General features: G+C 42.9%; 1 protein-coding gene across 5 annotated transcripts in view; it reads left to right on the forward strand.

The window, feature by feature from the left end:
* The window catches only part of KCNT1 (potassium sodium-activated channel subfamily T member 1), a 174,494-nt gene that overhangs the window by 156,645 nt on the left and 2,968 nt on the right, over nucleotides 1-14,881 (forward strand). For 2 of the 5 annotated variants that reach the window (XM_048512780.1, XM_048512783.1), the window contains 4 exons: nucleotides 779-907; nucleotides 2,448-2,468; nucleotides 4,268-4,574; nucleotides 9,738-9,800. In XM_048512780.1, coding sequence (XP_048368737.1) covers nucleotides 779-907; nucleotides 2,448-2,468; nucleotides 4,268-4,574; nucleotides 9,738-9,800 — 520 coding nt within the window. The remainder of the gene's footprint in view (nucleotides 1-778; nucleotides 908-2,447; nucleotides 2,469-4,267; nucleotides 4,575-9,737; nucleotides 9,801-14,881) is intronic. The other 3 variants (XM_048512782.1, XM_048512785.1, XM_048512781.1) reach the window with 2 other exon arrangements.

The following is a 14,881-nucleotide window of genomic DNA, read 5'->3' on the forward strand; positions in this document are numbered from 1 at the left end:
TTCACCACTGCTGGCTGTAGGGAAATGGTCAGTAGATGTTCCTTCTCTTCATCCCAGTAACTGTTCACTCGTTAAAAGCAGTTAGTGACTACAGTTTGAGAAGCAGGATAAGGGAGGCTCCAGGGATAGTCTGTGGGCTTTCTGATGCAGCATGGACTTTGGCAAGTACTCCGCAGGGCGATTTCTTTATTTCAAATTCATGTGAACAAGACAGGATTGTGGTACCTGTCCCCACAAATACTCCTGAAAGGAGAAGTTCATGCAGTCTGCCTCTGGTTCATTAAGGTCCAAGCAAGCTGGAAGTTAAAGGCATTGTTGGAGGCGGCCGATGGTCCTTCTAGTCCAAGATTATTCTGAGTCCTGTAATGGCCAACCAGATGTCCCTGGGAAGTTTATGAACAAGACAGAGAGATTTCCCCCTGTGGTTTGTTCCCACAATATGGTGTTTCGGTGGGCTATTTCTGTACAAGAGGGAGCTAGGGTGAACCAATCAGGACAGGAACCCTGGAACAAAAGAGCATGGACAACTCTCGCTTTTTAAATATTTGTATCCTGATCTTCCTCCATGGAATTCAAGGTAACCTTATATCTCTGTTAACCTCTCAACATCTCCCTGAATAGATTAGGCTCAGACAAAATGGCTGGCATAAGTCACCCAGGGATCTTCATATCTTAGAGGGGATTTGAACTCTCAACTTGACTGTCCTGCTCTGAAACTCTACCCATCACACCACACTTTTCCTCTTTTGACACTCTCTTTCCATATCTTTCTGGGTAGATGAAAATCACCGAGGATGACCTGTGGATCCGGTCATACGGGCGACTCTTCCAGAAGCTGTGCTCCTCCAGCGCTGAGATCCCTATCGGCATCTATAGGACTGAGTCTCACATGTTCTCCACCAGTGATGTAAGAAGCACAGACAACTACACTATGTTATAGAACCTTGCCTGAAACCCAGGTCTGCTAAACAGACTCATTGTCTCTCCTAGGTGTGGAGATTCGGATGCACCAAATCCCAAATTCGGCCCAAATCTGGGCACATTTGGGCATATTTGGGCAAAAATCAGCCGAATATGTCCTGCCTGAATATGAACAAATCTGGATGCAAAACATTCAGGCGCGGGGTGGGTGGGGTTTTTGTGTGTGTTGGGTTGCAGGCATGCATTTTTTAAAGCTAGCAGCACAAAAATTTCAGGATATCATCCAGACACTCTTCTGATGATGTCACCCAAGTTTGGTGAAGTTTGGCTCAGGGGGTCCAAAGTTATGGACTCCCAAAGGGAGTGCCCCCAATCCCCATTGTTTCCAATGGGAGCTAAAAGGAGATGGGGGCTACTCCTTTGAGGGTCTATAACTTTGGCCTCCCTGAACCAAACTTCACCAAACTTAGGTGGTATCATTAGGATAGTATCTGGATGAGACCCTGAAACTGTGGCGCTACTAGCCTTAAAATGTGCCCCCTACGTGCCGAAACATAAAACCCCCACCAAAAATACAAAAAAATCAGACGGATCAGAATTTATCGGGTATCCAAGTATGTTATTTGTCTTATTCGGGCATACAGATAATTTTATGCCTGAATAAATCTGAATCCAAATTTTACCAAATTTTTGCCTCGATCTATTGTTCTGCCCTCAAAGGTACTGACTGGAAGATATCAGAAGATCCCACTGCAGAAGAGAACGTGCATATGTTCCCTCAGCTCTCTGGACACACTCCGTCATGTCATTCTAGATTGCCAGTGGCATGCAACACCACATAATGATTTTCTGCTTCCCTTCCTTGGTTCTAAAGATCTCATGAACAAGAAGAATATTATCCAATTTTTGTTATTTCAGAGATTAATGTTATAGTTGCTAAGTTCTTTGCAAAAGTTATTAACGCTAGAAAGTACACTACGATGAGTTTTTAATTTGATCTTGTTTATTGTATATTATTTAGATGCCAATAAAGGATGATGAAGGACTCATAGCTCAGTCTTCCTCTTCCATACCATAATTTTACAACCAGAGCTGCCTCGTTTAGAGAAAATTAACCAATCAAATTCAGACCTGCCCTTATCTACTCCCACCCACCATCTTTGACCACCTTGCCCACTATCTCCTCTTTCCCAGAATCTCCTTTGCTTCCAAATCTCCCTTATCTGTCCGGCAGCATGAAATCCCTGCTGTCCCCAGACCCTGTATGAACACTCAGCTTGAGCAGTTCAGAATGTTTTTGAACATTCCATATCATGCCAGCCCAGACAATTAGTAGGTGGAGCATCCACATGACAAGCAGATGTTATCTTGCATTCATGCCCATCCTATATTTCAAGAGGAACACTGAATAGCTCATGTTAAAACATTTGGTACTTGAACCAGGGTCATAAGAGGGTTCCGAATATAACAATGATATAAGGTACAAAACTTTTAAAATAATCTATCTTCTTTCTCTTTTTTTACAGCCTCATGACATCAGAACACAGGTGAGTACTGTTTCTGCCAACACCGGTCATCAGTTTATGCAGAAATTAAGTACACTTTTTATTATTATTGTTGCTGTGATTGATTGATTGATTGATTGATTGATTGATTGATTGATTGATTGATTGATTGATTGATTGATTGATTGATTGATTGATTGATTGATTGATTGATTGATTGATTGATTGATTGATTGATTGATTGATTGATTGATTGATTGATTGATTGATTGATTGATTGATTGATTGACACATCACAGGCTCAGAGAGGCTTCCAACAATTTCATTTATAATCTTACACTAAATATAATTTCAGAATTAGGAATAAATACAGATTAAAACATATTTCGTAGTTCTAACAATATAATGTTGACAGAGAGAAATTTTTCTCTCTTTCTCACAAAACTAGAACCAGGGGGCATTCATTGAAAATGCTGGGGGGAAGAATTAGGACTAATAAAAGGAAACACTTCTTCACGCAACGTGTGATTGGTGTTTGGAATATGCTGCCACAGGAGGTGGTGATGGCCACTAACCTGGATAGCTTTAAAAGGGGCTTGGACAGATTTATGGAGGAGAAGTAGATTTGTGGCTACCAATCTTGATCCTCTTTGATCTGAGATTGCAAATGCCTTAACAGTCCAGGTGATCGGGAGCAACAGCCACAGAAGGCCGTTGCTTTCACATCCTGCATGTGAGCTCCCAAAGGCACCTGGTGGACCACTGCGAGTAGCAGAGAGCTGGACTAGATGGACTCTGGTCTGATCCAGCTGGCTTGTTCTTATGTTCTTATGTTCTTAATGGCAATAAAATATTGTTGGCCACAAAGGGAAGAAAATGACCCCAGTGGAAAGAGGAGGCCAGAATGGTAACCGTGGCTGCCTCAGTTGTATGCCTGGTGGGACAGCTCTGTCTTACAGGCCCTGCAAAACTGTATCAAATCCTGCAGGACCCAGTTCTCACTAGACAAACTGGCTGATTATGAACAAGGTGTCTACCACGCTGCAGGGGCAAATGTCCATTGTAGCAAGATTTCTTGTATGGATGTATTTCCTTGAGCCTCATTGTGCTGTAGTGGACATATTCTTACGTGGCACCAGTGCAGGCCTCTGTACAGATCAGACCCTCTCCCCTCTATTACTTACCCTGTCTCTGTTCCTTGGCTGTTGTGCCTGCTCCTCCAAGTGACTTGCCAGAGCCAAATCTGCTGAGCTTGTGCATTTAGTTTATAAAATATAAATCCCTCCCTTCTTTTCAAAAAGCATTCGGGGCAGCCTTCCAACAACCGCAGCAGGAACACAGCAGCAGTTTAGCCTATTTAACTTTTAAACTAATTAATTTTTTTTAAAGCTGCCTGGATAAAAATAAAAACTGTAACTCTCCAAAGCACAATCAACTTTGGTTTGATACTTCATTTAGCCCCTCTTCAGTTCCCTTCGGAAAAGATCAGTTTTAACCAATCTCCAGAAGGCCATTGATGAAGGAATCATCAGAGTCTCCAATGGGAGGAAATTCCAAAACCCAGGGGCCACTGCAGAGAAGGTCCTTCACCATGTGCCTCCCAGTCCTACCTCCTTCAAAGCTTGTACATGAAAAAGCCCAGCTCCTCTGGTTCTGACATTCAAGGGGAAGGGCTAAGGCAAAGCCACTGGAAATGTTATTGGGTTCCAATTTTAGCAAAAAAGGACTTACAGCGTACCAAAACTAAAGCTTTCCCCTGTTTCTGTGGATCTGCAGCCCTGAGGGAATCAAGAGGTGGTATTTGGTCATTGCTTACTCTCATGGCCTACTGGTGTTCCCAGTCACAGATCTCAATCAATGTGGAAGAGTGTGAGGACACCAAGGAAGTCAAGGAGCACTGGAACACCAAGACAAGCCATCACCGGAACTCTTGCCCGAGCGATCAAACAGAGCACCCCCTGCTCCGGCGGAAGAGCATGCAGTGGGCGCGCAGGCTGAGTCGGAAAGGGCCCAACAAACAAACACCCAAAACAGCCGAGTGGATCAACCAGCAGAGACTGAGTCTTTATCGGCGATCAGAGCGGCAGGAGTTGTCAGAGCTGGTGAAGAACCGCATGAAACATCTGGGCTTGCCCACGACGGGGTACGGTAAGTCGCCCATATTTATGTTGCTGCGCTGCAGTGTCTCCAGAGGTGCCTTTCATTTGGTTTCTACAATTTGCAATTCAGCCAAGTCATGCGTTTCCCAAAGCATCCAAAGCTATGAAAGCCAAGCCTTCCCCTTGTATTTTGCCGGTTTAGACAGCCAAGAGATCTCTGTTGTAAAAGTATCCTATATCAAAGCAACCAGGCACATCCAGATACTAGAAGTAGATTTAAATTTCTCATCCCCACTGGGTTCAACCCCAAATTCCTTATTCTACTTACGTTTCTTCCTTCAGCGAATTGAACCTGTGTGTCTACCTCGTGCTTTTCCCCCTTTACCCTGTAAAATGCATGCATTTTTCAATTCATGCATCAATATTTATTTATTTATTTATTTGGAGTTTTTTCCTGGGGACTCACCCACCCCTTGAAAAATACCACTGACAAAAACCTGTAAAGTAATATTATACATGTAGCCTACTGTAAATTGCATGCACATGCACCAACAATAAAAAGCTGTTCAGTGTAGCCCTGCACATGTTACAGTGAATGCGCACACAATCTATGTATAACATACATGTATCACATAAGAAAAGGGGGTGCAACAGTAAATATTAATAATAGGACTACAGCTACTGTTGCACTCTGGCTATAACTAATTTTTCAAATACGTATATCTATATGCATGAGTTTATATCATTGTTCATATTTTATATAAATATATGTATATAGATATACGTATTTGAAAAATTAGTTATAGCCAGAGTGCAACAGTAGCTGTAGTCCTATTATTAACATACATGTATAACATACGTGATTTTTCTTTATGTGTTGAGTAATTCTTACATTACATTCAAAGGATGTGTAGCTAAATGTGTGATTTGAAGCTTTATCTATCTACATGTGATTTAAAGCTTTATTTAGTTCTATTTTTTAAGTGAACACATACTAAGTTTTCTTGCAACATTATGTACATATATATATACACACATATATACACATACATACACACACACACACACACACACACACACACATATGCAGAATGTATGTGCAGTCACTGTAACATGTTTACTAGGCTGCTGACAACTTAGAGAAAGCCAATCCCACCCCCAAAGACAAAGAGTTGCTTTTTTTATATTCTGCCCTTAAGAAGTCTCAAAGCAGCTTACAAGCACGTTCCCCAACAGGCACCTTTTTGGGGAGGTGGGCTGAGAGAGTTTGAAGAGAACTGTGACTAGCCTAAAGTAACCCAGCAGGCTTCTTGTGGAGGAGTGAGGAATGAAACCCAATTCTCCAGAGTAGAGTCCACTGTTCTTAACCACTACACCATACTGGGTAGGGGAAACATTTGTTCATTTTTTTTACCAAATACTTCTGCTTCAGTCAAAGCTGGATTTTACTCTTCTGGTTTGAACCTGCATCTCAAATCATCAAAATCTCTTGCTAGCATACTTCTGATCTTACAGACCAACCTTTCTCCTTATGCACCATAATCTCTTTCTTCTTTCTGTGTGAATCATCACCAGTGGCGTAGCACCAAGGGGACAGCATGATGCATGATGCACCGGGTGTGCAAAGGTGCAGGGGTGTGGCAGGGGCACAGGGCCCACGCGTGCCCTGGGCGCAGTTCCCCCTCGTTCCGGCCCTGGTCATCACACACTGGACAGTTTATAAATTACAGTCCAGGGAGAGGATATGCATATAGGTGCAGGATCCAACACACTTTGCCCCAACCCCGTGCTCACTCATTCTGACTTGTGGCCATGCATAGACCTGGTATGCATTGATCAGGAAGTCTGGTACATTTGATCACATGCCCAAACACTATTCACACGTTACATTGAATGCACATAGCGAATTGATGAGTAGGTGCTGTCCTCCTTGTGTGTATGCACTTTCCTGGGGTTGTAACATGCGCACAGGCAAAGGGTTCTTTGAACCAGCACGCCCAGTGAGAACTGCAGCAGAGGACTTAGTAGGGTTCTCCTTCTACACACCCCTGGTGCATGGGATCGAGAAGGCGAAGTCAAAACCACAAAGGAAAGAACCTCTTGCTCCTTCCGCTGGGGTAGTTGATGGCAGATAGAAAGAGAAAACGCTGCTCATGTCGAGCAGATTCATCCTACTGTCTCAAACAGATGTTTGAAACCATCTAAAACAGCAAGCTGAACATACACCACATAATCAGCTATTCAAGCTGTCTTCAGCATTATAGAAAAAATCTTCCAGGCTGAAGTTGAAGGTGCTTGGGTTGAATGTTAGCCCCCTACCGGTGTTGGAATCTGCATGCTTGCAATAGCACCTGCTCCAAAGTGAACCCCCCTCTCCTTCACCACCTGGACAAATCCTGCTCCCTTGCCATAACATTTAACAGTAAGATTGGTGGCTAAAAGAAACAGGGGGTGGGGGTTTCTATTGCACAACCCTTTCTCTTGGGACTCTCAGATTTTGGTTACTTTCCAAACAATGGTGAACTTCTTCCTCTTTTTGAAGGCATTCAATCTCATATCTCTACCTTCTTCTGAGGAGATCACCCTTCCTCATAACAACCCTGTGAGGTAGGCTCAGTTGCAAGTGCATGACTAGCCCAGCATCATCTAGGGAGCTTCATGGCTGCATGGAGATTTGAACTTGAGTATCCCTGGTCCTACTTGAGCACTTTCACCACTATGCTCATTTGGAGCACTGTGATTTTTTTCCCCAAAAAACTATGTGGCGGTTTGAGAACTGTGGGTTTTTTGGTATTGCAGTATGCTTTGGGGCTGTGTTTTAGAGAGATCTCTGTAAAATATGTGATTGACTGATCCTCAGTTTCAACTTGCCCTTGGCAAAGGAAATCCTGAGATTGATATAACATAGGGAATTACTGGTGTATACTTGCAAATCCTAAGCAAATGGAAGTTTCTCTTGACCATCTGTGAAAAATGTCTCTCTCCTCTTGGTTCTGGGTGACACAATCTTCATTCCACAGCTTTCTTGCTCCTTGTCCGCCCTCCCGCCTCGCCCCAATTTTCTGTTCATTACACCACCCTGTGCCACTGGCTGTTTGTTCCTTCCTCCATGTGCTTCTTCCATGTTCATGAAGTCCTTTCGTTTGCATACATCCCCAAGACATCGTTCTTTGTCTGCTGCTTTGCAATGCACATAATCTCAAAGCGTTTTCTGGGTTGCTGCTTTTTGTAAGGTTAAAACCTTGAACACAAAAGCGTTAGCACAGCAGAGCGAACAGGAGCTCTCTAGATCAGGGGTAGGGAACCTGTGGCTGTCCAGATGTTCAGGAACTACAATTCCCATCAGCCCCTACCAGAATGGCCAATTGGCCATGCTGACAGAGGCTGATGGGAATTGTAGTTCCTGAACATCTGGACAGCCGCAGGTTCCCTACCCCTGCTCTAGATGAATGGATCTGGGTGCAAACAATGGGGGCAGATGCCTAGTTGAAAGGGGGGTGTCAGTGTATAGGGATGCCTGGGTTCAGCCTCCCAAATCTCTGAAAAACAAATTTAATAACAGATAGCCATAATTTAGGGGAATGGAGAAGGAAAGAAACATCTAGGTGCTATAAATTCTGTATTGATGCAAATCTCAGGTCCCTTCTGCACATGCAGAATAATGCATTTTCAATCCACTTTCAATGCACTTTGCAGCTAGATTTTACTGTGCGGAATAGCAAAATCCACTTGCAAACAATTGTGAAAGTGGATTGAATATGGGATTATTCTGCATATGTGGAAGGGGCCTCAGTGAGGCTCTCCTTTCATCCCCTAAAGATTTGGGCCCTTTTCAGTTCTTAGAAGTTGGGTGCCTGCAACTCTGCAAAACTGAGAAACATGCCGCTACCTGCAATCATCCCCGTGTGCATGGATGGGGCAGCATGTGGATTTTCCGGCTTCAGTTTGCACTTAGGCATACCCTCAAGTTACCTGGGTTTCCAGCTGTGCATATCTGAATCTGGAAAACGGACATTATTATTATTATTATTATTTGTTTAATTTAATATACCGCCCTATCCCCGAAGGGCTCAGGGCGGTGAACAACATAAAATCATACATAAAATCATCACAAAATTAGTGATCATAAATACAATTAAAACAACAGTTGACGCCTAACACAGCGTCCCACGAACCTTTGTAGAAATGTCATGTGTCATGCAGAGACAATTATTTTTACACCCAGCCCTGAAACTGATTCAAGCAGGTCCCGTTGACCAGTGTTTTATTGCAAAGGAAAACTATCCAGTAGCAGGTAGCAACGTGCCATCCTTTTCTGCACACAATCACCCAAAATGTTTTGAAAACCTTTATAAAACGTAAGCCTTTTACTCCCCTTTTGCCGCCCTCACCTCTTCCAAGCCAAATCTGATTTCTCCCCTTTTTTCTCCCCTTTCTGTTTTGAGAACATGGCTTCTATGCTCTTCCTCCAGTGGAGTGCCGTACAATTCTCGCGGTTGTTGCTGACCAAGAAGTGCAGGGGAGGTAGAGAGTCTTGGGAACTGTTTTAAAGGGACTGCTCCGGCAGATGAAGTTGTTTTGAAAACGTTTCAACAAAATAATAATTTCAAAAGGGCATGCATTTGTAACTTTTTAAGACTGCAAAGGGCCAGATTCAGCTAATGGCTCTTCAAGAGGGAATTACTGAATCCTGAGAGACTATTTAAATGATGTTCTCCACAGCTGCTGTAGGGCTGTGGGGAAACTAAGTCATGCTTCCCATGTTGCCCTGTTTACACAAAATGGCAGCTACCCATGTTAAGAGGATCCTACGTTTGCCCTTACTTGCAGTTGGATGGTCAAAACTGTAATGTCCGAAAAAGGGCTCTGATGTGTTTGTTGGGGGTACAGGTCACAGATCACACCAACAGTCGTCTGAATACATGCTCACAGCGTTCTCTTGCTGCTGTCAAAATCTCTGCAACATCATGGACAGAACCCTCCAGTCTGGCGGTGGCGGCGACTGCTTCTTTTTTTTTAAAGTTTTCTTTTCTAGATGTAGATATATATTTTACCTCCTCCTTGCCCATCGACTCACCAAAGCTGGTCTCTGAAGACTTTCTGAATCGCTGCTCGCTGATCTTTCTCTTTCTTCCCTTTCTCTCCGTTTATGTCTGTGCCTTGTTTCTTTTTCTTTCTTTTTTTTTCGTTTTTCTCTCTGTGTGTCCTGTAGAGGATGTAGCAAATTTAACAGCCTGTGATGTGATGAATCGGGTAAACCTTGGATATTTGCAAGGTAAATGTCTTCTCCCTTGGGAGTGAGCCTTGACTCACCGCACGGCAAGAATATGTTAGAGGTTCAAGTTCCACCCCTCTCACCTGTCCACTCCCACAAGACATATGCAGAATTGGAAGCTGGGAAGGGGCTCTTTTGTGTCATCTTCACAATTGGGTGTTTTGGCAGATGCCCTCAACTAACTGCCAACAACACATTGGCCCTTTAGAAAGTCTTAAACAATTTCCAGCGCCTCCTTGCTGCTCATTTGCAATGTTCTGGTTTTTAGTTTTATTTTTTTGTCAGGTGCAGGTGACTACTGGGGTGGAAAAATTCTACCCTATGGCTAAACAATTATGACAAGCCACTAATATGTACGTGATTGAGTCTGGATTGAAGAACACATTGAGAGCCCTACTGAATGACTCCAAAGACCTGTGTAGCCCAGCATCCTACTTCCCAGAGAAGCTAACTAGGTGCTTCTGGAAGCTTACAAGCAGAAAATAAAAGCAAATCTATACTTGCCAGTTGGCTCTCAAAATTATTTTGCCATGAGCTAATATCTTTGGAACTAAGCATAGGTTGGCTTTTCCCTGTATCTTTTATGGGCTGGGATGGTTGATCAAAAGATTCAGGTCTTTCACTATGATGCCACTTTGCACTTTGCAAGGAGTAGAAAATGCAACGTTGTCCTGAAAGTCTCTTTTAGAGGTGTCGTAGTCAAAGGGGCAGAATATTGGCCACTTTTAGTGTCTGTCACACTGTCCTTCTCAGGCATGTCCCCTTGACCCACCTGCTGGGCATCTAGACAGTAGTTTACAGTCTTTCTGCTTCTGGAACACAGAAGAAGAGGTCTTCCATCATTATCTGCAACCTATAGTGATTTAATGCAAACTGTTTTAATAACTCAGTCCTAATTCCTGGCCCCTTCCGCACACGCAAAATAATGCATTTTCAAACCACTTTCACAACTGTTTGCAAGTGGATTTTGAAATTCCGCACAGCTTCAAAGAGCACTGAAAGCAGTTTGAAAGTGCATTATTCTGCATGTGCGGAATGAGCCTCTGTTAAATGTCCCCCTACGCTATGTCTAACACAGGCAAAGAGACATAGCAATCCCAACTGGAATACGTTGGATTCTCAATTAATTTCCCCCAATGCATGGGCTTGCAGGACCAACATTTCCTTAGCAAGCCAAAACAAGGTCATATGAGTTTGGCTAATGGTAGCTGAGGAAACCATTCCAGCAAAGCGTGAAATGATTCCCTGAGCAGGCATCTGAGTGGGAGCTGCTGTTAAGCATTAACTTCACCTTGGAGATAAGACACTCAGAATGCAAATAAATCGACCCCTTTTACGAGAAGCTTGGTTTAAGTGGGTGAAAGATGGGAACCGTGCAACGGCATCAGTGATGCTTTTAACAACTTGCATAAAGTAGGAAATTGTGTGAGGTCAGGAAGACCTTTTTCCAAGCAAAGATGAGCAAAGGCAGACTAAGAACTTGAATTTCAATCCCTTACTAGACACAGTTTAAGTGAAAAGTTGGGATTTTCCTTTCCATTGAATGAATTTAACCCCTTGGGGGAAGAGGCTTTAAACTAGCTCCTCTCAGCAACAGTATATTGTCAATCAGTCAGCTGGACAGACTTTTCAAAACAGATTATGGGAATGACATTGAGCAGATATGCTGAGTGAAACAAAAATATGATTAGAGCTGCACTGGAAATTGTACAGTTCAAATATTCTCCCAAACACTTTGATTGGGTAAATATTTGGCTGTTAAAAATGCTGCTCAGCATTGTTGTGTCTCTTGGCTGATACTGCTTTGATGCCATTTTGTTCCCTGGCTACCGTTGCTTCCTCCTTCCTACATTGGTAATTCCACCAGATCAGGGATTATATTATGAACAGGATGACATCACAGTGCAACAGAACCAATCAGATTGGGCTACATGATGATGGTGCAGAAAGGAAGTGACAGCCACCACAAAAAAGTAAACATGTACCCATGGTCTTCCAAAAATCACATAATAGGGGGAGGCATTAATATGTATTGACACAATTGCAACTCCCCCCCCCCAAAAAAAAATCTATAAGATTTTTCTATTTATTTACTTGTATCCCACAAGTAAATATTTGAATTCTGCCTAAATAGCTTTCTTTAGATTAGCCCGTTTTGGATGATTTCTTTGCCAATGTCACGTAGCTCTGAGCTGTGTGATCTAAATTGTTGTTTACCAAACGATGGAGTTTCTCCAGCAAAGACAGCCTGACAATGTACTCAATAGGTGAATGCTGTCAACATCAAATGCATGGATTTGTTACAAAAAAAATCAGTTTCATGGAGACATTACCTCAACCATAGCATCCCTTCCCCAGTTCCACAGGAAGCTGCACAAGAATAATGAGCACAATTTTAAACAAACTCCAAGCTTGCACTCATTGGGATTAAAATTACTGTTAATTGCTGTATGAGTTGTTGGGTTTTGGCCAATCTTGAACCAACTGCAAAGTGCTCATTATTTGGTGAAGCTGGGGAGGAACCGTTGGTGGGCCTAGAACGTTCTTTATGCATGCATCTGGCATCATCAGAATGGAAGACTTTCTCAGAAGTCACCTGGTCTTCAGTCAACCAGAAGACCTACTGGAAAGAAGTCTCCTTTTTTCTGTTGGTTGTGAATGGAGGTTTTCCATCTTGGCTTTCAATCAGGCTGAACTGTATCCACCTGACATATGAAATAGCTTTGCACTGAGGATGACCATTGGCTCATTAAACCCTCTAGGGTCTTAATTTGAAGGTCCCAGACCCAACATTCTGAAATTCTTTAGGGGGAGGGGAAGCCAGGCATTATGCCCAGGATCTTACACAGGCGAAGTTCTCCTGTTTAGCTGTGGTCTCTTCTGTTGGTCTTCATGTCTGCTGGGTGCAAGACTTCAAATAACATGGCAAACTGTAGCCAGGAAGAACTGGGTACTCGGATACCCTTTCTAACTGTACAGGCTGGTCCAAACATGCATGTCGTCGTTCATCAAGAGTCTCATCTGCTCTCATCTTATACTCCTTAGGCCAGGCTCCATTTTAGAGGTGGGCTTTGTGGGAGGTGGATTAGCATAAAGAAGGGGGGGGGGATGAAGCCCAATCACAGCCACATAGTGAGACATGCAGAGAAATAGATTTTCAGTTTTGCATCTCCTCCTAACTGTTAGAGAGGATTGATTGATAGAGCTGGGTGTCAGTCATGATTCTACCATTAGTATTATGATGATTAGCACTTATATAGTGCTTTGGAATGTTCAAAGCCCTTCCCTATCTTCTTACAATCCTTACAACTGCCTTGCAAGTTAGGCCAGTTGTATTTTCCCAGTATTGCCTGCTTTGCTTTGCATAAAGGGGAATCCATGACAGAGGCAAGATTCAACTTCTTGGCTCAGAGTTCATTCTCTTGACCACTATTCTATGCTGTAAGTCAGTTACATGGACTTTGCCACCAAATTCTACATTCTCCATTTGTAAAGGAGCAAGCAAAGCTCTAGTGAAAGGGAAGCTGAGCAGGGTTTCCAATAGTCCTGAGATCACTGAAGAATAGGCAAATTAGGCTAACTGAGACTGACGCTATACGTAGGATTGTGTCGGGTCATTAAATCTTCCTTTCAGCCTGTTTACAGTTCTCCAGTGGGCTCACTGATACTATTTCTTTCCCTTACTAGAAACATTTAATATTAGTTTTCCGGCATGGGAATTTTTAATGTTTTAATGTTTTAAAATTTATGTTATTTATTTACATTATTTATAGTATGCCTTGCACATAGAGACTCAAGGTGGATTACACATAGTACAATCAGCAAAATGGGCCATTCAGTAACCAATGCAGTAGGATTTTAGAAGTACAGAAACAGCAGAAGGAAATTAAGCATAATATAAGCATGCATATGACATATTAAACTGGGAGAGTAAATTATTCAAACATATGAACAAGAGAGAGAGAGAGAGAGAGAGAGAGAGAAATTTAGGGGTATGGTGACTAGGGATTATCAAGTGGCAATTTAGCCTTGCCTCCAGACTGGTTGTAGTGACTGGATGATGTCTGCATTGAAAGGTGTGTAGCCATATTACTCTGTATTAAGGTAAAGGGAGTCCCCCATGCAAGCACCTGGTCATCACCCATGAGGTGATGTCTGCATTAATGGAATAAAATTTACATAGCATCTTAAAGACTGACACATCTTTCCAGGGTATAAACTTTGATGAGGTCAAGACCCAGTTCAGAAGAATAAAGATTCACAAGCCCTTTAGTCCAGTTCAGAAGGCACAGTGCTTTTCTGCAATTGATAAGTTTTTTTTAATGTGCATGTGAGATAATAGGATGAGAGTCTAGTTAGCATCCTTAAGACTAACAAAATATATTCCAGCATACAGTGTTGAAAGCCAGAGCTAACTTTGTCAGATGTATTGGAGTGTAAACCATCAAGCCTGTTAATATACACAACAGAACAGTGGTGGCGAACCTTTGGCACTCCAGATGTTATGGACTACAATTCCCATCAGCCCCTGCCAATTGGCCATGCTGGCAGGGGCTGATGGGAATTGTAGTTCATAACATCTGGAGTGCCAAAGGTTCGCCACCATGGCAACAGAAGGTGGAAAGAAAGCCCACACATTGCTGAGTCCAGGCACAGGGGGAAAGACATTTCTTAGAAAAGGAAGGTCAGGGCTGACCTCCTGAAAAGATGTCCATAGGAACAACCTCACCCCATCTTACTAATATCTGCATCATGCTTCCGCAGCCTGTGGCTCACAGCAGGTCCTGTCTGCCCACCCCATTTGTCTTTCATGCCGTTGCTTTTGTGAAGCACCAGCTTCTCTGATTTGTAATGCAAAACTTGATGAATTTCCATTTCCTATTTTTGGTTGCTCCATAGAGTCAAGCTCAGCCTGTTCTGTGTGGACTTGTTTGTGTGCAGCATTTTGAGCTGAAGCCAACCAGAACACTCATCTTGAATTCATTGTGATGATTTCAGCATGCCTTGTCCTAGAATTTGCTGATGCCTGTGGTAGACTTGAAGGGGTTCCACTGAACACTTATGAGGGAAAGAAGCAGGTT

The sequence above is a fragment of the Sphaerodactylus townsendi genome, linkage group LG12, assembly GCF_021028975.2.
Source record: "Sphaerodactylus townsendi isolate TG3544 linkage group LG12, MPM_Stown_v2.3, whole genome shotgun sequence".
Lineage (NCBI taxonomy): Eukaryota > Metazoa > Chordata > Lepidosauria > Squamata > Sphaerodactylidae > Sphaerodactylus > Sphaerodactylus townsendi.